The sequence below is a fragment of the Crinia signifera genome, chromosome 3, assembly GCF_055691185.1.
Source record: "Crinia signifera chromosome 3, ASM5569118v1, whole genome shotgun sequence".
NCBI classification, from domain to species: Eukaryota; Metazoa; Chordata; class Amphibia; order Anura; family Myobatrachidae; genus Crinia; species Crinia signifera.
The window spans coordinates 282,590,023-282,613,154 of NC_139219.1; the positions used below are offsets into that span (position 1 = coordinate 282,590,023).

The following is a 23,132-nucleotide window of genomic DNA, read 5'->3' on the forward strand; positions in this document are numbered from 1 at the left end:
GAGACAGTTCCACGGAAAAGTCTTGAAATAGAAACAGTCTAGAGGATTCCCAGAGAATTTCTTTTTTGCTCCGAGAGGCTGACCAGATGGCTTGTTTGTGGAGATAGTTGAGGCAACGAAACAGGACCACTCGGGGGCGGTTGGATGTAGATGTGGGATTTTGGCCCACCCTGTGGACTCTTTCGATTACCATGTCTCGACAGTCCGTTTCTATGCCTAAAAGGGAGGGCAAGGTGTTCCGGACGAAGTGAGCTAGTGCTGGGCCCTTAATTGTTTCTGGAAGGCCTACCAGGCGGATATTGTTCCGTCGTGACCTATTTTCGAGATCATCCACCTTATTCCAGAGCTGGTAGTTGCTTTTGTCTAGTCGTGGTACATCTCTTTTCAGGCGGGAGACATCCTGGAAGATTTCGCCGACTCTGTGTTCGGTTTCCTCAACCCTGTGGGTGAGGTGGTGTAGCTGAGCTGTGATGTCTGCTACCGCTTTGGACAGTAATGGACCCATAGTAGCTGTAATTGCATCCACTACCACATTATATGTAACATAAGAGTCTTGAGCTGCCACTGCTTTTTTATGGACAGGTGATTGATCTTGACTCTCAGAGTCGGTTGTCGTATACGGTTCTGCTCGTCTCTTCTCCTGACGCTGCGGGAGGGACTGCATGGTAGCGGAGGGCAGTGGGGGCTTGTTTATGAAAGATACTATAAAAGTATGCGGGTCAGAGTAGAAAAGTATGTATGAATGATATCTGTATCAGAGCGTATCGGAGACAGTGGTCGAGGTGAGGCTCATATAAGAGATGTTCAGTACATGACCATGGTAATTAGCATAGAGAATAAGATAGACAAAATCAGCTGCAAGTGAGATTCAAATGGAGATAGCTAGTTGTAGGATGTGGGTAGCAGAATGACCAGCATATCTGCAATCATTTATGTAAGAAAACTTGTCTTCAGGTGGGCAGCATACAATTTCAGCAAAAGGCCATAAAGGTCTTTTTAGGGGGGTGATGGAGGATGGAAACTTCCACCTGTGGCTGCAGACCAGGCAGGGAGCAGAGACAGAGTCTCAGTGAGAAGCTGCAAAAAGGCTGGGGAAAGTCTCTTAGCTGCCGGTGATATATATGTACAGCTTTTTATCTGATAGTTGAGGAGCAGCAAACAGATATGCTTAGAGTTCAGTCGTGCTGGGGCTGTTCAGTATAGACAGGATTGTACTCACTGTTTTGTAATGAGGCTTCTCTGTGAGTTGCTGTCGTATATAAAATGGCTGCCAGCCTGTGAGAGTAGAGGACCTTCAATGGCGTCTCCTGTCCCTCCAGTTCAGGCAGACTGCTGTAGATGTCCGCTGGGAGCGTCCACGGAGGCAGGAGGAGTGGTACAGGGTGTGGGAGACAGATTGGGTGTTTCTAGCGGGTTTCCAAGCCCGCGATCGTTGTCGCGGTATCCGCGTCCCGGCTGGCTGCAGAAATCGAGGCCCCGGCTTTTCCGGCGGGTAGGCCGCAACCCGCAGGGACGCTATATAACGTCCCCCGGCTCCGCTGCGCTGCCCGCTCGATGCCCGCTGCTTCTGTGGGGTGAGGGAGGTCGGCTGGTATGTAGGAAGGGGGTATGAAACTCCCCAAAGTGGCTGTTTGTGGCTATGGGGTAGCGGAGCTTCAGCAGGATGCGTCTGCTCTCTCTCCCGGTCAGGCCACGCCCCGCCTGGGGCTGGTTCTTAAAATACGGGGGGGACCCCTAGTCATTTTGTCCCCCGTATTTTGGGATTGGAGCCTGCGGCCTGGAGCCTGGGGCCAGTTTTAAAAAATCGGGGAACCCCTATTTGCCGGGTTTCCTGATTTTTTTATTACCAGCCCTGGCTCTTTCAGCCTGGTGCTGGTTATGGCTGTGGGGGGGACCCCACGCCGTTTTATTTATTTATTTATTTTTCTATTTTTTTTTTACACAATGCAGTCTGCACGGATCTGACTGATCCGTGCAGACTGCCTGTACGAATTCGTATTAGCGGCCGCTAATACGAATGGATACGCCATCAGAGGATTACAAAGCAGTCATATTTGACTGCTTTGTAAATAATCCTCCGGAACATGAATTTGCATACGGCTAAAACAGCCGTATGCAGTCGTATTCATTCGTATTCTTAGTAAATACGCTCCACATCGCGGGGCTCGGTGGCTCGCTGCGCTCGCCACACTATTCTATTCTCAACTCCACGCCGACGTGGATAGTGGGGGTATGAAAAGGTCGGAGGACGCGTACCGCCGCCCCTCGCGGGCTCGCAGCGCTCGCCACGCTTCGGGTTCGCGTGGATCGTGGGGTGGCGTTAAAAATTGTGGGGGACATATTTTTGCTAAGGATTCCTATTTGGGCTCTGTGGCCCATTTAACATTGTTTCCTATGGCAAAATCGCGGGCATTGAAGTGAAAAATCGGGTCCATTTAAAAATTTAACATTGATCCCTATGGGAAATCGCGGGCATCGCGTCGGTCGCGTCGCACCCATTAATTTAGTGCATACGATGGACGCGATGCCCGCGATGGGCGCCGTCCTAGGTAAAGAGTACCATAATGTGCAATGGGCATTACGTTGTGTGGCATAATATGTAATGGGCATTACCTGGACATAATGTGGACATAATGTGTATTAGGCTAGGATACACCCCTTGTAATTAGGCTCCACCCATTGTTGATTTGGTGCCGCCCACATGAGGCCACTTCCAGATATTTTCCAGGGCCACTTTTAGTCCCCAATCCGCCCCTGTGTCCACATGATCACAATTATTGCACGTTCACCTGGTAATTCTTCACATTGTTCAATGTGTGCCCCCTTCTCTCTGGCTTTGTGCTAGAGTCAGGGCAGCCGAGAGGGGGGGGGGGGGGGGGGAGTGGGTCCTAATTACCCAGGCCCAGGCTTGCTGAAGAGGCCCGGCAGGGGCCCTGGTCCAACCCCTCCCTTCCTCCTCTATCCCTCCTGGACAGCAACAACAGCACACACTTCTACAGCATGAGAGTCTTACTGACAGCGTGAGAGCTTGTGCTGAGCCTGCTGTCAGCACAGAACATGCTGGAGGTCTGTGCTGTTGCTGCTGCTGGGTTTAGAGTTTTTAGAGTTTTCTTGCACCCCCCTCTAAAGATTTGGGGGGGGGGGTGGCCAAAGCGTGGGAGGGGCCACACCTCCCACACTTAGGCCACTCCCCAAAATGTTACCGGGGCCCGGCATCCATCTCGGCTGCCCTGGCTAGAGTCCACAGTACATGCGCAGGTCTCCAGGATCCCAGGCCTTGTTCCCAGGGACTCCTCTACTGTGCATGCGCAAATCACTGGGAAAATGGGCACTACACCAATGGCCTTATTCATTTAGTATTGCATATGATAAGCTGCTTAGTACATGCTATCCTTATAAGTGCAATAGCAGGAGAACGTACATACCACCACCTGCCTGCATACCACCTTCTTCCTGCATCCGCGATTGCATTAACCTGCAATGACCATCGGTCTTAATGTTCTTTTGTGACTGCAGCCTGAGTAAGTCTAACCTTACTAAAGCAGCATGTCGCAGGGAGTCTTGTGAGGCCTGGGAAACTGTGTTTTGCTGTGAGGTCCTTGGTCTGGCCACTCTCAGAAAACAGGGATGACACGCCTCATTTTTGTAAACGTCAACTGCCCCGTCCCTCCCGCCCATGTCAACTGGGCAGAGTCAAAAATGGAGAGATATGGGGATTATGGACCAAAATAGCGCACTGCTGCCTGATAAAAAAAAAAAAGTTTTTAAAATGTCCCCACATTGTTAAACAACTTTAAACACAAACCAACTCTGAACAGTATACAATCATCAAGGCGCAAATGTGTATATCCGATGAAGGAATGTCTAATGTCCCTTATTAATAAGTTCCAGTTTTCTTCACCTGTGGTAGTTAGATGGACTTCAGTGTGCTTTACTGTCATCGTGCAAATAGCTCAAACCACGTAGGAAAATACAATAAAAACAACCACTGTGATATATCGATTAAATAGCGCGGCTGCTGAGTTGCAAACACATTTACTGACCTCTCCACACTTAAGCGCTGTAGACAAAAAAATAAATAAGCCTCTTGTTTAAATAGTGGGGAATATATTTAGGGACACAGGAGTGTGAACAGTCATTTCACCTGGACCCTGAACCTTGTTCAGCCTGTCGCAGATTAGTGAAGGGTCAGAGCTACTTACGGTACCTTTGCACAAATAGCAAAATCCTTTCAGTTTTTCGTGGAATTGCGTATAGACTTGCAAGTCGATGTTGGTTTGCTGTCCATGCACAAAGGGCGGATTTACACAGTCATCTGCAAGTGCAGCGTGACCTTGTAATGTCACACCACACACAGCCGGGTTGCTGCGGGCAGGGCAGAGCAGTGGCTGATGGACTGTTCTGCGGCGCTGCTCAGACTCGGGGGTTACAGAATAAACTCGCCCAGTGGGAAGCGCTCCCTAAAAAAAAAAACACTACTGAAGGGGTTAATGATCAGGCCTATAGTTAGATCAGATGCCAAATTTTACTAACCTGCCTTTTGGGGTTGTCAGATTTGCAATTATTATATGTTAGATCAGTGCCAGATTAAGCCTTCGGGGGGCCCGGGGCACTTTAGACAGGGTGGCCCCCTTGCACTTGTCATTACTGGCCGCAAACTGCATGGGGGAATATTACACTGTCAAAACACAGAGTAAAGGCAGTATAAACTTGGTCAATGGGTAACTTCAGGGGATATATATATATATATATATATATATAGGACAAGGGGGTCCCGGCACTCGTCCTTGTAGGTGCAAATACTTGAGGTGCCTTTCAATTTTCAGACGAAAAGATGTAGCAAAGCAAATGCAGATGGCACTCTCAAGATTATACAAATTCTGCGCGGCGGCAGCAATGATGAAACAAAAGGATCAACACAGGCTTGTGTGTCAAGGGCTTTGCCCGAAACGTTGACACACAAGCCTGTGTTGATCCTTTTGTTTCATCATTGCTGCCGCCGCGCAGAATTTGTATAATCTTGAGAGTGCCATCTGCATTTGCTTTGCTATATATATATATATATATATATATATATATATATATATATATATATATACACACATACATACATACATACATACCACATGAAAAGTCTGTGTTTGACCCTCTGCACCTTACTCTGTAGGAGACCCTCACAGTCCCAGTGCTCAGCCTCTGCCCTCTGGTGCAAAGTGTTATGGGACTTAGTCAACTCCCAGTAATGCACTGCACACTTGGTTCCCAATGCTCACCACCATTAATCATTGTCACATTGGCAGATAGGTGAAGCTGCAGCACTACCCCACTCCCATGCACAAAACCTTTAGCTAAAAAAATAAATACATGCCAACCACAGGGGGCCCCTAGCTAGAGGGGGGCCCAGGGGCACTGACCCCTTGTGCCCCCATTATAATCCGGCCCTGTGTTAGATGAAGGATGTACCTAGTTATCCTTTTAATTGCAGATATAGAAGGTGGTTGTGAAACAGGTGGAATTTGGGGGCTTCAGAATTAGAAGGTAGGGGGCTCTGTCCTAGAGGTTCCACACACATACTAGACACTGAAAAGTAATGTCTTTAGTATACAATTGGCCAGATGCACTAAGCTTCATATAGTGATAAAATGAAGAGTGATAAACAACCAACCAATCAGCTCCTGTCTGACATTTTTCAAACCCAGTCTGTAACATGGTAGGTAGGAGCTGATTGGCTGGTTGTTTATCACTCTCCATTTTATCACTTTTTAAAGGCTCAATGTCTTTACTGTGCAACATATAATGAAGGGATGTCTCTTACCTCATTGACTTGGGCCTGTGTTTGAAGCAGTCTTCGGCTGCTACTTTGGGGGATGCCGGCTGCACCTGACCTGAAAACAAATATTATCTAGATGAAGAAAGGCATCATACAGAACTTCCCACCTGACAGATCACAGCAGAACTTTTCAACATATCAAATTAGCATAATCCATTTATAACTTGACCTGAAAAAAACAATACAAAAAATTAAAGTATTCCTTCCTAACTGCAATCTGGTAGCCAGCCTTCATTATGTAAGTACTCTTACCTGTCTCCGGAAATTCTGCTCCTTTGCTTTTAAATGTAAGTATGATATTAATGGTCCAATGTCCAATATGCATTTATAAAATATAAATGTCCTTCCTGCCAAAGAGTAAACAGTTCGGGCCTATTTTGCTGTCAGATACAGTGACACGTAAGTAGAATAATATTGCTTTAGATTGTATGGAATAGCCAGGGATAGGGATGATTTGGGAGCATTTCTAAATGTCGCCTGACAGCAGATGTTTTCGGTTGGTGTCAGGTTCTAAATGTCACAGCTGTAGTAAAGGGGCAGCTACAGGGGAAAATACCACAGTATAGAGAATATGAGAACTAGAGCTAGTAATATTGATGGAGGCTATAGCTGAAATACAAACTTATGACTAGACATTGATTATAGAAGGCTATAGGACAAATGAAGGGAACTATAGAGGAGTTTTTTTGGTACTTGTTTCCTAGCACGGCGCCCACGATATTCAGTCATATGGCATCGCATCGCATGCCATATACCTGCATGCGATGCGATTTTAAATTATATAAGCCCCTATACGGTTTTTAATTGTATAAGCACCCTAATGGGTGCTTACAATGTTAAATGCACCCCCACGCCAATCCCACTATCAACGCCAACCCGAAGCGTGGCGAGCGCAGCGAGCCCACGAGGGGCGGCGGTACGCGTCCTCCGACCTTTTCATACCCCCACTATCCACGTCGGTGTGGAGTTTATTTTATATAGTGTGGCGAGTGCAGCGAGCCACGGAGCTCGAAGCGTGGTGAGCGCAGCGAGCCCCGTGAGGGAACGCGTATTACTTTACATGTATTCCGCGTCCCCTCGCGGGGCACGCTGTGCTCACCACGCTTCGGGCTCGGTGGCTCGCTGCACTCGCCACACTATATAAAATCAACTCCACGCCGACGTTTATAGTGGGGGTATGAAAAGGTTGGAGGACGCGTACAGCCGCCCCTCGCGGGCTCGCTGCGCTCGCCATGCTTCGGGTTGGCGTTGATAGTATGGGTGGCGTGGGGGTGCTTTTAACATTGTAAGCACCCATTACGGTGCTTATACAATTATTTATCTTATAGGGGGCACATTTAACATTGAAAACACCCATTAAGGTGCTTATACAAATTTAAATCGTATACCATTGTATATGGCATACAATGGCATACAATGCGATGGTATACAATTTAAAATTGTATAACATCGGCTGCCATCGCGTAACATCGCATCGCATACCATCGTATGCCTTATGGTATGCGATGGGCGCCGTGTAGTGTGGCCAATCCCGGGATCGGCGGGATCCTGGGATTTGGCCTAAAAAAGTCCGGGATTTCAATCCCGGGATTGGAGTATCCAATCCCGGGATTTCGGGATTAGACTGCGCATGCGCAGTCTAATGCCGGGCAGCGTCTGAGCATTCGCTCAGACGCTGCCCGGCTGTTCCCGTAGCCTGACCCCGGCGTGCGGCCTGCGTAGCGTGACAGTAGAGGTCACGCTGCGCAGGCCACATGTCACCAGTCACCACCCGCCTCTTCTCCGCCCACCCGCCTGCCCGCCGGCCTTCCTCCGCCCACCCGCCTGCTGACTTCTAAGGAGGTGCACTTGCCGGGAGACACCGCGCACCTCCAAACCCACTCCCGGCCGCCCGCTCCCTAATGTAAGTAAATGTGTGGGTCGGCCGGTGTGGGTTTATTGAAAATAATGGCATTTTTGGTGCGGATGCCAATCCCGGGATCCCGGGAATCCCGGGATTGAGGATTTTTCAATCCCGGATCCCGGGATTGAAAAAATGCCCTGGGATTGGCATCCCTAGCGCCGTGCTAGGAAACAAGTACCGTTTTTTTATATGTAACATCCTGTCTGAAACAAATATTGTAGGAAGCTACCACTGGTAAGGTGACAACACAGAGAGGCCTTATGGGTACACTGCAACACAGACACTGATGGACTTCTGACTGGAGTTACTCACCAAGAATTACAGGTTGTACTAATATTCAATTACTAATGCAATTACAAAATCCTCATGTGGGTGATTTCCCCCATTCAGATATAACTTGGGTACTTGTTTCCTAGCACGGCCACAACGATCTTGATCTGGGGCATCGCAGGTAAAAAAATCGCGTCGGTTGCATCGCATGCGGGCTAAAAAATCACATGCGATGCGACCGACGTGATGCCCGCGATTTCCCATAGGGAACAATGTAAAATGCCTCAATGTAACCAAATCAACATAGGGAACAATGTTAAATGGGCCAGAGACCCCAAAAAAAAACCCATACCAGTGAAATGGCCCCCCAAAAATAGTTAACGCCACCCCACGATCAACGTGAACCCGAAGCGTGGCGAGGGGCGGCGGTACGCGTCCTCCGACCTTTTCATACCCCCACTATCCACGTCGGCGTGGAGTTGAGAATAGATTAGTGTGTCGAGCGCAGCGAGCCCCGCGAGGGGACGCGGATACCTTCACAGGTAAACGCGTCCCTTCGCGGGCTTCACAGGTATCCGCGTCCCCTCGCGGGGCTCGCTGCGCTCTCCACGCTTTGGGCTCGGTGGCTCACTGCGCTCGCCACACTAATCTATTCTCAACTCCCCGCCGACGTGGATAGTGGGGGTATGAAATGGTTGGAGGACGCGTACCGTCGCCCCTCGCGGGCTCGCTGCGCTCGCCACGCTTTGGGTTCACGTTGATCGTGGGGTGGCGTTAACTATTTTTGGGGGGCCATTTCACTGGTCAGGGGTTTTTTTTGGAGTCTCTGGCCCATTTAACATTGTTCCCTATGGGAAATCGCGGACATCGCGTCGGTACCATCTTATGCTTATTTTGGCCGCATACGATGCGACCGACGCGATTTTGACTTTTTCAATGCATTTCAATGGGAAATCGCGGGCATCGCGTCGGTCGCATCGCAGACCATTAAAAATTACCCGCGATGCCCGCGATTGTGGCCGTGCTAGGAAACAAGTACCATAACTTGTAACAGTGTAAGTAGAATTTTGACAGAGGAAGTCAGACTATACCAATGCCAGCTGCCCCAAGTGGCAAAATAACTAACTAGACATGAGTTATACTGGACATAGGCTGCATACCTCCCAACATTGGGGGGGAGGAAAAATCAGGACAGGACAGTGGCAGCTTCAGAGATGGGGGCCACAGTGCAATCCAAAAATCAAATAGGACAGGCAGTGAGCTTTCTAGACAAATCCTAGCAAATGTGCATCTTGAGTCCTTTAATGGGGGGTTTTAACACTATCCTGCAGTGATCCAGCATCAGGGGGTAAAATAGTGTGATAGCACTGACAGCAGAAGCAACTCTTTTATTATTATTATTTTTTTTACTGAGCCGCTGCCCGAGGGCTCTCATTTACTTTTCAATGCATTGAGCAAACGTGAAAAAGCATATAGTCAGATATGTACATTGGCTCATTTCCATGTAGTCTTGCTGAACTTAACTGTTGGTCTAAATACTGACATTTGAATTATAAATAGAATCTCATTCAATTTATGATATCTGACGCACACCTCCGTTATTAATTTACAAATAATTATTATATTTTTAGGACAGATTCAGTTGTGTGGTGAATATTTTTTGTTGGTGTGTTTCACACTGTTAATTATAATATCTTCACCTGTATTTTTGCACCTCACAATACAATCACAATATTCTATTTAATTTACAGTTGAACTCTTCACCCTTCTTCTTTCACTTCTCTTTTCAGGACAGTAGGGACACTACAATATTGAATATATTTTCATTGCAGCTGTATTTCTGTACAGTAGGTACATTTGTATTTCTTTATAATGTTTTAAAGCTTTTGTGGTCTTGATGCTTACAGTATCATAGTACCAGTGGTTACATTTTAAAATTGTCAATAAAGGTTATGTTTTATCAATTCCCTGAGTGTGCCGTAAACAGGGAGTACAGTCTTGTTTCTCTGTTAAAAGTTTACTCCAGAGAACACCTTCTCTTTTTAAATGTTATTTTAAGTGGTATTAATATTGGATTAATATCTTAAGGTGGCCATACACTAGTGCGAGGTATCACATGCGGTACCTCGCAAGTGATACCTCGCAATCTCACCCGGCAGCAGCTGGGAGGTAGGAACGCATAAGATACATTGTATGTGTTCCTTTTACATACAATGTATCTCATGCGATCCTAGCAGGGGCTACGGGCTGTGACAAATTATCATGGTAGCCTGTAGGATCTTTTTAAAAAAAAGAAGAAAAAAAGAACTGTTTGGGGGAACGCACTGATCATTTTAAAATGTAACTTTTATTAGTATTAGTTTAATATTCCCTATATCAGGGTTGGGGAATTCATGTAAACAGCCGAAAAATGTATAAGAGTTAAAATCACGTACAACATATACACAAATACATAGAGTGTGTTTAAAGAGAATAAAATATTTGTGTGTTTAAAATTTACACAGGTTTTTGTCCAAAAGAAATGTCCATTTAATATAGCCCAGAAGGAGAATTTATTAGCCACTGATAATAATCTGTGGTTATAGCTCTGATATTGCAGCAAGAAATTGGTATATCATGCCCTTATTAAGGCACAATATGCTTGTTGTCAGGATGTTTCAATTTATAGTATAAAACTGATACACATTTGACACTGAGCACAGTAACAAGATGTTACAATGTGTCACAATTTGTTTAGGACGTATTGTGGCTTTATTAGCACAAATGATGTTCTATTGGCGCCCTCCTCTGGTCATTCCATGTGCATTGAAAATGCTCATAGCTACAAATAATGATATCTTGGTGCCCTCCTTTGATCACTGCATTGTTTCTGTGGTTCAGTGTGCTATTTATTTATATAATGCACTACTTTCTATCAGAGTTTTTACTGGGTGTAGTTAAATACTACCCCTTCTTTTAAGATATTAGATATTATTTATCAAATCATTATTCAAATTTCATATAATTCAGGCTAACAGACATCTTTCAGACAGAACATGTGCCAACGCAGCGTTTCGCTGTTCACCAGCTTTTTGAAGGCCACTCTCCCATCCTCAAAGGGTCTCTCCATCCTGTAAAAAATAGTGATAAATCAATCTATAAGGTTGTGCGGATACACATCACACTCCTCACGGAGTAAATACCTATGTGAGCCTGTAGGATCTGCAAGGTGCCCGGGAATGTGCCTCACATCGCAATCGCAGGTAAATGACATGCATCGAAATCACATTTAAAAAAATGCCCATATCACAATAGTGGATGGGGGCCTTTAGCTGTAGGCCTTTACTGCATTGTATTTGTATACAATTGTACTGATTATGAGATTTCCTGTGCTTTTTGGCCTTATTCCTTATTACTCCTTATTCCTGAAGTCCCCCCTTTTTTTCAGTCCAATTACACTGAATTCTGTAATCATCGTCCCTACAATTAATCAGGGCGGCCAATAGGGGGATGCTGAGGGTACATCTGTCCTGGGCCCCAAAATTCCTGATGGCGTGCCTGCAACTAATACCTGTGCTGTCTGTATACAATACATGCCCTAATAATTATCTACTTTTGAGAATACACTGTAGTGGAGAAATCAGCGTTTGGGTTTTGTTAGCAAGTAAAAGCTGATTAATCAACGCAAGAATAAATTTGACACCTGCAACTAACAGAAAGTGAGCAGAATTCTTCACACATTTACAGGTTCCTGAGGTTGGTGATGAAAGATCTGCTTAACCGCATTTATTTTTGGAATGCAGCCAAAACACGTTCAGGTGAAATAAAGAAAAATACACTTTATTTACTGACGAGGACGATTAATCTGTACATTAAGCAAGATTATTTTCTATGTTTTTACAAATAATTCTAGTTATTTCATACACAGCGGTCAGTGATTAGTTTCCAGTGCAATGGGCTGCTAATGAGCAGCATTATATATGTAATGCTGTTTATGTGTTTCTTTAATGGCAGTAAAGGAGAGTGGTGGAGTGGAATGGTATGTGTACCTATGCAAGGTCCAAATGAGGCAAGGTCCCAATACAGAGATATAGAGTCTGCATATGAGGGTTTACAAGGGCACAGAGAAATGTGCTTTTGCGCCCTTTTTAACAAGCTGCACCCTTAACTGACTTCTTCAGAGATCCATATGTTCTGTACATTTTAGGGGTCAATTCGGTACTTATGTAATATCTGGGCTCCCGTTTTTCTTATGAGACCGCTTCCCCTCACGGGGCGCGCTGCGCTCGCCACGCTTCGGGCACGGTGGCTCGCTGCGCTCGCCACACTATATAAAATCAACTCCATGCGTAGTTGGATAGTAGGGGTATGAAAAAATGGGGTGCATTTCACATGGGAGCCCAGATAATACATAAGTACCGTCAATTATATTCATTGCAAAGGATGCGATGGGCCGTTGTCAACAACGACACCTGAAGTCACACCCTTTGGGGTCTAAAATCAGCCACACTTCACACAAAAGTGTCAGGAGCTCTATGGGGCAGTGAATCCAGGCAGGGCCGGTGCAAGGCACCGGAGCACCCCAGGCGAGTCGGGGTGGGGGCGCCCCGGTGCCAGGGGGTGGGGGCGGGGGGTACCTGTTGCGCCGGCTGTGGAGCAGGCAGGGGGGTCCATGCTGGCATCTGACAGGAGCCTGTAGTGGTGTCCTTGCCGTGCGGGTACCTGCGGCGCTGTGTATAAAGCTGGCGGCGGCGGCTGGGTCCCTGCAGTGAATAAGAAATAATTAGCGCTATGCATCGGCCCGGGAAGCGCTTCTGTTTTGAAAACACTGGCCACGCGCTGATTGGCTGAATCTCAGCCAATCAGTGTGCGGCCAGTGTTTTCAAACCAGGCAGCGCTTCCCGCACTGCCGCATAGCCCGGCGGATAGTGCTAGTTATTTCTTATTCACTGCAGGGACCCCCCACCACTGCCAGCTTTATACACAGCGCCGCAGGTACCCGCGCGGCAAGGACACCACTGCAGGCTCCTGTCAGAAGCCGGCATGGACCACCCTGCCCACTCCCCAGACGGCGCAGCAGGTACACCCTTTGCGAACTGCCGCCCTCCAGTGGCCAGCGCCCTAGGCAAATGCCTAGACCTGCCTAGTGGTGGCGCCAGCCCTGAATCCAGGCTGCCGTGGTGCACACAGAATAGGACTAACCACGTAGTGTGTTTATCATATATCTTATTTATTGAAATACAATTTTCCATGAAGATGGCTACATCCAATCACATCACAACCTATATTTTCGTGATAGTTATATTCCAGGCAACTGGGACCGTATAGGAATATTTGTTTTAATATTCACTTTATAATACTATTTTTAAGCAAAATCCAATTATTATATAGTCAGTCGACAGAGTTTACTTTTTCTCTTTTTTTCTTATACAAGTAACTTGTATCAACTCTAGGGAGAACCACTGATGGTCATCAATATGTGTATTGTGTTAGTAAACTAACCCTAATACATGATGACAACGCACTAACTTCATTTATTTATTGATTTGTATGTCAGTATAAGCCGAGGTTATATCATAACTTTATCATTAAACTTGTGCGGCAATCCCAACCCATACTCCTGTAATGACACAATGTGGCAGGGAAAGGCTAAGGCATTGACCTGTGTTTATACTGTTACTCTTGCTCCAGGATTACAGACCGCATCTTCCGTTGACGTTCTCCGCGTATCACACGTGTTTGGAATGTACTCCAGTCTGTCTTCACCAGCTAACTAGTTATTCACACAGCACAGCAGACAGGCAGCAGCACCCCTGGACTGATAGGGCAGAGGGACTGCATCCCTGGAATTATACGGCAACATAGGGCAGCACCACTGGACTTATACAGCAGATTTATACATCAGACTTATATGGCAGCACAGGGCAGCATCGCTGGATTTATACGGCAGCACCGCTGGACTTATATGGCCATGTAGGACACCACCACTGGACTTATACAGCAGACTTATAAGGCTGCACCACTGGACTTAGATGGCAGCACAGAGCAGCACCGCTGCACTTATATGGCAGACTTATATGGCAGCACTGCTGGAATTAAATGGCAGACTTATGCAACAGCACAGGGCAGCACAACGGAACTTATATGGCAGACTTATACGGCAGCACTGCTGGACTAAAATGGCAGACTTATACAGCAGCACAGGGCAGCACGCTGGACTTATATGGAACACTGGGTAGCGCCCCTGGACTGCTACAGGACACTGGGCAGCATCCCTGGAATTATACAGCACACATGGTGGCACCCCTGGAATTATACAGAACATTTGGCAGCACCCCTGGATTGATACTACACATTTAGCAGCACCCTGGAATTATTCAGCACATTTTTGCACCACCCCTGCAGTAAAAAATAATACTATTTTTTTATTTTTAATATTTTTTCTTTATTTTATTTTTTTTTAATAAAATGGCCTCCTTAGTACTCCCCCATAGTTATTCCCCATAGTAATCCTCCTTATTTCTCCAAAGTAGGTCACCCATTGTAGTTCCCCTGCTGACCTCCACAGCCCTCCCTGCAGCTGGTCTGGGTCTCGTAAGAATTCAACAGCGGGATGATGACTTTCAGATTTACCTGCCATATCTGTCTGGTGGGAACAAAAACCTGGAAATATATGGGAGCAAATGACTGTCAAAAATGTGCTCCCAAACATTGGAAAACAGACAGCGTTTGTCATACAAATTGGTTAAATTAATTTGTTTTTGACTGTTTTCCACCATTTGGGAGCTGATGTTGATTGTAATTTGCTCCCATACATTTCCAGAGTTTGTTCCCACCAGACAGATTGGACAGATAAACCTTTATGTGTGTACTCATCCTTAAGGTGCATACACTCTGGTCGATATATCAGCTATTCGATTGAACGCCCGATATATCAATACACCATCAGCCAGCGTGAACGACCAGTGTCTTTTATCGATATATCATGTTGGCTTTGCAAACACAGCCGATGCCCGATATATTTAAATATATATCAGCGCATTGTGCTGTGTGATTACGGCATGCGCCCGTCCACTTGTGATGTCAGTCCCGAGGGATCAGGCAGTGTGAATGGGGAACACTATGCCCCATTGATCTGCAGTTATATCTTTTAAAGTGTACTCTGCCTTAAACTGCCTCGAGGGCTGCGTTTGGGAACCCCTGTTCTACTGTGTACCGAGCTCACCTGTTTTTTAATCAGTGTTCTGGGTAATGTTCTGGCAGATGTCCCCTTTCTACACGCACACATTTAAAATGAGGCGTAATACACACAAATAGCTGGGGTGTCAGTCTCCAGGGATTACAGTGTGATATTTTAATTAAACAGTTCTGCAGGAAGAGAAATAACATTTCTGCATGTGAGGAAGAATGGAGTTCTTAAGCTTAACATCCTACATGCCTGGCAAATAGTCTGTAAAATTGTAATTATATTATACAATACCAGTACTACACAGTAAAGATCTTTAAACCTTACATACTGTAGGATATTAAATGAAGTTAAAGGAATCTGCAAACACATTCTGCAATTTAGATCTGGACTAGGATCCACCACACCCAAATCTTATTCTCTCCGCACATTTTACATTTGCCTCACCTGCAGTGCAACACTGTTTCCCCAAGTGCACAGTTACTTGATTTATTGTCTTGCTTTGATTTCGTTAAGCCCCAAATATACCATAAGTTCAGCATGAGCACCTTTGGTGTGTAACCACTTTTGTAAGGAACCCACGGAGTTATTATCCATTCTGAAGCACATACATAACTCATGGTGTGTGAATTTAGTAGTAGGAATATGGATACATATGGACAGTAAGGTGTATAACATGGATAGAGTGAGCAGAGTACTAAGTATATCAATCCCGAGTATATGAATAATGGCTGGAGTGATACTGGTATCAGCACAGAGTATATGAATATTGATTGAAGAGATACTGGTATTAACACTGAGTATTTAATGATAGTGGTGGTGATGGTTGCATCAGCACTGAGTATATGAATGATGCTGGAATCAGCACTGGGTATTTGAACAATAACTGAAGTGATGGAGGGTTCAGCAATGAGTATATGGACAGTGAGGAGCGCTGGATCAGCAATGAGTATATGGAAAGTGAAGAGAGATGGTTCAGCAATGAGTATATGGACATTGAGGAGAGCAGGTACAACATATGGACAGTGAGGAGAGCAGGTACAGCACTCTGTGGACAGTGAGGAGAGTTCAGCACTGGGCGTGTGGACAGCTCCCGTTACTCACATGGCTGTTGCTGATCTCTGCAGATCTCGGTCCTCTCTAGGTACAGGGGAGGAATCTGGCAGGTTGCTGGTGTTGGTATCAGCCAGCCCGGGGAGTGTCATAGACTGAGAGGAGGAGGAGGAGGAGGGAGTATAGACTGGGATCCTGAGATCTTATCTACAGGTGCAGACATTATAAAGCTCTATTGCTAGGGACAGATAAGTGCAGGGACCCGGAAAGAATACAAGACATTTACCTACTGGAATATTTGAAGCTGTGCACACGTGTACATAAATCCAAGAGGCTTCTGCCTAATGACTCTGTGTCCATGAAAAATTCTGCCAGGGTAATAGAGCTGGTGGTACTAGCCCCAGGGCAGGTGAGGCACAGTACGCTTTAGCAGTGGCGTAACTATAAATTTTGCTCCCCCCTGCCAAAAATTTGATTGCGCCCCCCCCATGTATACATACATACATACAGTGTTTGCGAAAACCACCCAAAAAAGTGGGTCCGGGGACCCTTCACTTCTTAAAATTGGGGTCCTACCTGAACTTTTCTGGGTCCCAATGGAATAAAGCCTCCTCTCCCCTTCTTCCCAGCATGGCACATGTGAGTCGGGGGGGAAAGTATCAATTGGCACACTCGCATAAAGATACATATATACTAGAAACGATATAAACCTGAACAAATGGACAGTGCGCGCCGAAGGCGCACGCTAAAAATTTAGGGCATGTTTTTTTGTGGAAAGTGGTGTGGTCACATAGCAGTATCAATTCACATTCCAGCACACACCGTTCTGCCCAGTACACATTAAAGCACACCGTTATGCCCAGTATCCCTCCTCCTAACCTCTTTTGATCCTCCCTCCGTTCCCCTCCGTTCCTACTTATCCTATTGTATTTTGTTCGTCCACCCACCTATTTTTAGTATGTTAACTCTTATGAGTAGGGCCCTCCTTCCTCACGTACTCACCCTACCTCATTACCTCACCTGTGCTCCTGTCCTGTTCTTCCCTTCCTCTACTTCATCTTCAGTCTCCTTGACAATTTTGACACCTACTTCTGAACTGATGCTGATTTTAGTTCGACCAGCTATACCCCTATTTATACTGTATCTTTCAACACACCCTGTACGTTACCTTGTAATTTGTTTTTTTTTGTTTGCTATGTACGGCGCTGCGGACACTTTGCGGCGCCTTATAAATAAACGTACTACTACATATTAAAGCACACACCGTTATGCCCAGTACATATTAAAGCACACACTGTTATGCCCAGTACATATTACAGCACACACCGTTATGCCCAGTACATATTACAGCACACACCGTTATGCCCAGTACACATTATAGCACACACCACTATACCCAGTACACATTATAGCACGCACCGTTATGACCAGTACATATTACAGCACACACCGTTATGCCCAGTACATATTACAGCACACACCGTTATGCCCAGTACACATTATAGCACACACCGTTATGACCAGTACACATTATAGCACACACCGTTATGACCAGTACACATTATAGCACACACCGTTATGACCAGTACACATTATAGCACACACTGTTATGCCCAGTACATATTACAGCACACACCACTATACCCAGTACATATTACAGCACACACTGTTATGCCCAGTACACATTACAGCACACACCGTTATGCCCAGTACACATTACAGCACACACCGTTATGCCCAGTACACATTATAGCACACACCGTTATGCCCAGTACACATTATAGCACACACCACTATACCCAGTACATATTATAGCACACACCACTATACCCAGTACACATTATAGCACACACCACTATACCCAGTACACATTATAGCACACACCGTTATGACCAGTACACATTATAGCACACACCGTTATGACCAGTACACATTATAGCACACACTGTTATGCCCAGTACATATTACAGCACACACTGTTATGCCCAGTACATATTACAGCACACACCGTTATGCCCAGTACATATTACAGCACACACCGTTATGCCCAGTACATATTACAGCACACACTGTTATGCCCAGTACATATTACAGCACACACCGTTATGCCCAGTACATATTACAGCACACACCACTATACCCAGTACATATTACAGCACACACCGTTATGCCCAGTACATATTACAGCACACACCACTATACCCAGTACATATTACAGCACACACCGTTATGCCCAGTACACATTATAGCACACACCGCTATACCCAGTAAACATTAAACCAGATAAGTGCTGCTTACCTACATGCTGGTTGCAGGAGTTACATGCTGGTTGGGGGGGGGGGGGGGGGGGGTGTTGTATGCTGGTTGCCCAGGGGACATTTCATGCTGGTTGGAAAGGGGGCATTTCATGCTGGTTACAAAGGGGGAATTTTATGCACTTTTCCCAGAGGGGCAGTTCATGCTCGTTGTCCAGGGGGCTGGAAATGCTGACAAGGTGCTTAGCAGAGTAGGTGAGCAGGCTGTCTGCGCGGCGGGGGATGAGATGCGGCTGAAATAGCTGATGTGCTGATCTGAATTGAGCAGCATGTCAGCTCTTCCAGCCACATCCAGTCCCCCGCCGCGCAGACAGCCAGCTCACCTCTCCTGCTGAGAGAGGTTGTCAGCTGTAACAGGTGCATCCCATCCAGTCCCGTTCCACCCCTGCTCTTTGTTGCAGACTGTACTTACATAAACAGCGTGGCGGGGGTGGCGGAGGAGCGCACAGCCCCACACTCAGTGAAACCTTCTTTGCTCTGCTCCCTGAGGCTCCCTCCCTGCCTGCTCAGCTTCCCGGCTCCTCTGGCCTCTCCAGCGTGTGACGTAATGACGTCACACGCATAGGTGATACGGAGGTAGAGTAACTAGCAGTCACTGCTGCTGCATTACCCTGTCACTCTGTGCCAGGCCACACCCCCGCCCGCTCATTTGACAGCCTCCCGCCCGCCTACCCTCCCATTGGACAGCCGCCCGCCCATCAAGGCCAATGTGACAGTCTGACACTAGACTGTCATGGCTGCGCCGACTCTCCTGTGCGGTCACCAACAGCACACAATGTCAGTATGACTGACACACAAATCAGCATCTCGCCTTGCTCAGTGCGCCGGGCGGGAGCAGGCGCCCACGCAGCCCCCGCTCCCCCAAGCAGTGGCGGGGGCTGCCTTGCGCAATCTACGCCACTGCGCTTTAGGTTACTAGCCTCAGGGCAGATGAGGCACAGTATGCTTTAGGTTACTAGTCCCAGGGCAGGTGAGGCACAGTATTCCTTAGGTTATTAGTCATAGGTTAAGCGAGGCACGGTATTCCTTAAATTACAAATCTCTGGGGAGGTGAGGCACAGTACGCCCCAGGTTACTAATCCCAGAGCAGGTGAAGCACGGTATGCCATGAGCTATGTACACACGGGGGCGATAGGGGCTAAAATCGCTGCGCTGGCGACCATATTGCCAGTGATGGGAGTGTGCCCCAGCGATAAATCGCCGGGTGCGCGCTCCCGTTTTCAGCCCCATTCTAATCGCTGGTAGCAGGAGCTTGCTTCTACGACTAGCTGATTACCTTTGCAGCACCGTCTGTTTTCCAGCATTTGGGAGCAAATTGTGATCACTAGTCCCAGTGGAGGCGAGGCACAGTATGCCCTAGGTCACTAGTCCCAGGGGATGTGAGGCACAGTATGCCCTAGGTCACTAGTCCCAGGGGAGGTGAGGCACAGTATGCCCTAGGTCACTAGTCCCAGGGGATGTGAGGCACAGTATGCCCTAGGTCACTAGTCCCAGGTGATGTGAGGCACAGTATGCCCTAGGTCACTAGTCCCAGGTGATGTGAGGCACAATATGCCCTAGGTCACTAGTCCCAGGGCAGGTGAGGCACAGTATGCCCTAGGTCACTAGTCCCAGGGGAGGTGAGGCACAGTATGCCCTAGGTCACTAGTCCCAGGGGAGGTGAGGCACAGTATGCCCTAGGTCACTAGTCCCAGGGGAGGTGAGGCACAGTATGCCCTAGGTCACTAGTCCCAGGGGATGTGAGGCACAGTATGCCCTAGGTCATTAGTCCCAGGGCAGGTGAGGCTCAGTATGCCCTAGGTCACTAGTCCCAGGGGAGGTGAGGCACAGTATGCCATAGGTCACTAGTCCCAGGGGAGGTGAGGCACAGTATGCCCTAGGTCACTAGTCCCAGGGGAGGTGAGGCACAGTATGCCCTAGGTCACTAGTCCCAGGGGAGGTGAGGCACAGTATGCCCTAGGTCACTAGTCCCAGGGGAGGTGAGGCACAGTATGCCCTAGGTCTCTATTCCCAGGGTAGGCGAGGCACAGTATGCCCTAGGTCACTAGTCCCAGGACAGGTGAGGCACAGTATGCCCTAGGTCACTAGTCCCAGGACAGGCGAGGCACAGTATGCCCTAGGTCACTAGTCCCAGGGCAGGTGAGGCACAGTATGCCCTAGGTCTCTATTCCCAGGGGAGGTGAGGCACAGTATGCCCTAGGTCACTAGTCCCAGGGCAGGCGAGGCACAGTATGCCCTAGGTCACTAGTCCCAGGGGAGGTGAGGCACAGTATGCCCTAGGTCATTAGTCCCAGGGCAGGTGAGGCACAGTATGCCCTAGGTCATTAGTCCCAGGGCAGGTGAGGCACAGTATGCCCTAGGTCATTAGTCCCAGGGCAGGTGAGGCACAATATGCCCTAGGTCACTAGTTCCAGGGGAGGTGAGGCACAGTATGCCCTAGGTCACTAGTCCCAGGGCAGGTGAGGCACAGTATGCCCTAGGTCACTAGTCCCAGGGGAGGTGAGGCACAGTATGCCCTAGGTCATTAGTCCCAGGTGATGTGAGGCACAGTATGCCCTAGGTCACTAGTCCCAGGGCAGGTGAGGCACAGTATGCCCTAGGTCACTAGTCCCAGGGGAGGTGAGGCACAGTATGCCCTAGGTCACTAGTCCCAGGGCAGGTGAGGCACAGTATGCCCTAGGTCACTAGTCCCAGGGGAGGTGAGGCACAGTATGCCCTAGGTCATTAGTCCCAGGGCAGGTGAGGCACAGTATGCCCTAGGTCACTAGTCCCAGGGAAGGTGAGGCACAGTATGCCATAGGTCACTAGTCCCAGGGGAGGTGAGGCACAGTATGCCCTAGGTCACTAGTCCCAGGGGAGGTGAGGCACAGTATGCCCTAGGTCACTAGTCCCAGGAGAGGTGAGGCACAGTATGCCCTAGGTCACTAGTCCCAGGACAGGTGAGGCACAGTATGCCCTAGGTCACTAGTCCCAGGACAGGTGAGGCACAGTATGCCCTAGGTCACTAGTCCCAGGGCAGGTGAGGCACAGTATGCCCTAGGTCTCTATTCCCAGGGGAGGTGAGGCACAGTATGCCCTAGGTCACTAGTCCCAGGGTAGGCGAGGCACAGTATGCCCTAGGTCACTAGTCCCAGGGGAGGTGAGGCACAGTATGCCCTAGGTCATTAGTCCCAGGGCAGGTGAGGCACAGTATGCCCTAGGTCATTAGTCCCAGGGGAGGTGAGGCACAGTATGCCCTAGGTCACTAGTCCCAGGGGAGGTGAGGCACAGTATGCCCTAGGTCATTAGTCCCAGGGCAGGTGAGGCACAATATGCCCTAGGTCACTAGTCCCAGGGGAGGTGAGGCACAGTATGCCCTAGGTCACTAGTCCCAGGGGATGTGAGGCACAGTATGCCCTAGGTCTCTATTCCCAGGGGAGGAGAGGCACAGTATGCCCTAGGTCACTAGTCCCAGGGGAGGTGAGGCACAGTGTGCCCTAGGTCACTAGTCCCAGGGGAGGTGAGGCACAGTGTGCCCTAGGTCACTAGTCCCAGGGGAGGTGAGGCACAGTGTGCCCTAGGTCACTAGTCCCAGGGGAGGTGAGGCACAGTGTGCCCTAGGTCACTAGTCCCAGGGGAGGTGAGGCACAGTATGCCCTAGGTCCCTAGTCCCAGGGGAGGTGAGGCACAGTATGCCCTAGGTCACTAGTCCCAGGGGAGGTGAGGCACAGTATGCCCTAGGTCACTAGTCCCAGGGGAGGGGAGGCACAGTGTGCCCTAGGTCACTAGTCCCAGGGGAGGTGTGGCACAGTGTGCCCTAGGTCACTAGTCCCAGGGGAGGTGAGGCACAGTGTGCCCTAGGTCACTAGTCCCAGGGGAGGTGAGGCACAGTATGCCCTAGGTCACTAGTCCCAGGGGAGGTGAGGCACAGTATGCCCTAGGTCACTAGTCCCAGGGCAGGTGAGGCACAGTATGCCCTAGGTCACTAGTCCCAGGGGAGGTGAGGCACAGTATGCCCTAGGTCACTAGTCTAAGGGGAGGTGAGGCACAGTATGCCCTAGGTCACTAGTCCCAGGGCAGGTGAGGCACAGTATGCCCTAGGTCACTAGTCCCAGGGGAGGTGAGGCACAGTATGCCCTAGGTCACTAGTCCCAGGGGAGGTGAGGCACAGTATGCCCTAGGTCACTAGTCCCAGGGGAGGTGAGGCACAGTATGCCCTAGGTCACTAGTCCCAGGGGAGGTGAGGCACAGTATGCCCTAGGTCACTAGTCCCAGGGGAGGTGAGACACAGTATGCCCTAGGTCACTAGTCCCAGGTGATGTGAGGCACAGTATGCCCTAGGTCACTAGTCCCAGGGGAGGTGAGGCACAGTATGCCCTAGGTCACTAGTCTAAGGGGAGGTGAGGCACAGTATGCCCTAGGTCACTAGTCCCAGGGCAGGTGAGGCACAGTATGCCCTAGGTCACTAGTCCCAGGGGAGGTGTGGCACAGTATACGTAAAACATGAACATATTGCTGCCAGCGAGCCAACCTGTGCCATCTCGTCCCTTACATGATGGAGTGTCCGTATGACTTTGCACATAGCAACCTTGTTGTGTTTACATCACAAAAACACTA

At 48.3% G+C, this 23,132-nt stretch overlaps 1 protein-coding gene across 1 annotated transcript in view; it reads right to left on the reverse strand.

Moving 5' to 3' along the window:
* LOC146062741 (vesicle-associated membrane protein 1-like) overlaps positions 1-16,359 on the reverse strand; it is a 42,250-nt gene extending 25,891 nt beyond the window's left edge. The window contains exons 1-2 of the mRNA XM_083174781.1: positions 16,273-16,359; positions 5,816-5,885 (exon numbers count right to left, since the gene is read on the reverse strand). Of these exons, the coding sequence (XP_083030907.1) occupies positions 5,816-5,885; positions 16,273-16,274 (72 nt within the window). The 5' untranslated portion in view covers positions 16,275-16,359. The remainder of the gene's footprint in view (positions 1-5,815; positions 5,886-16,272) is intronic.
* Between the last annotated feature and the right edge of the window lie 6,773 nt (positions 16,360-23,132).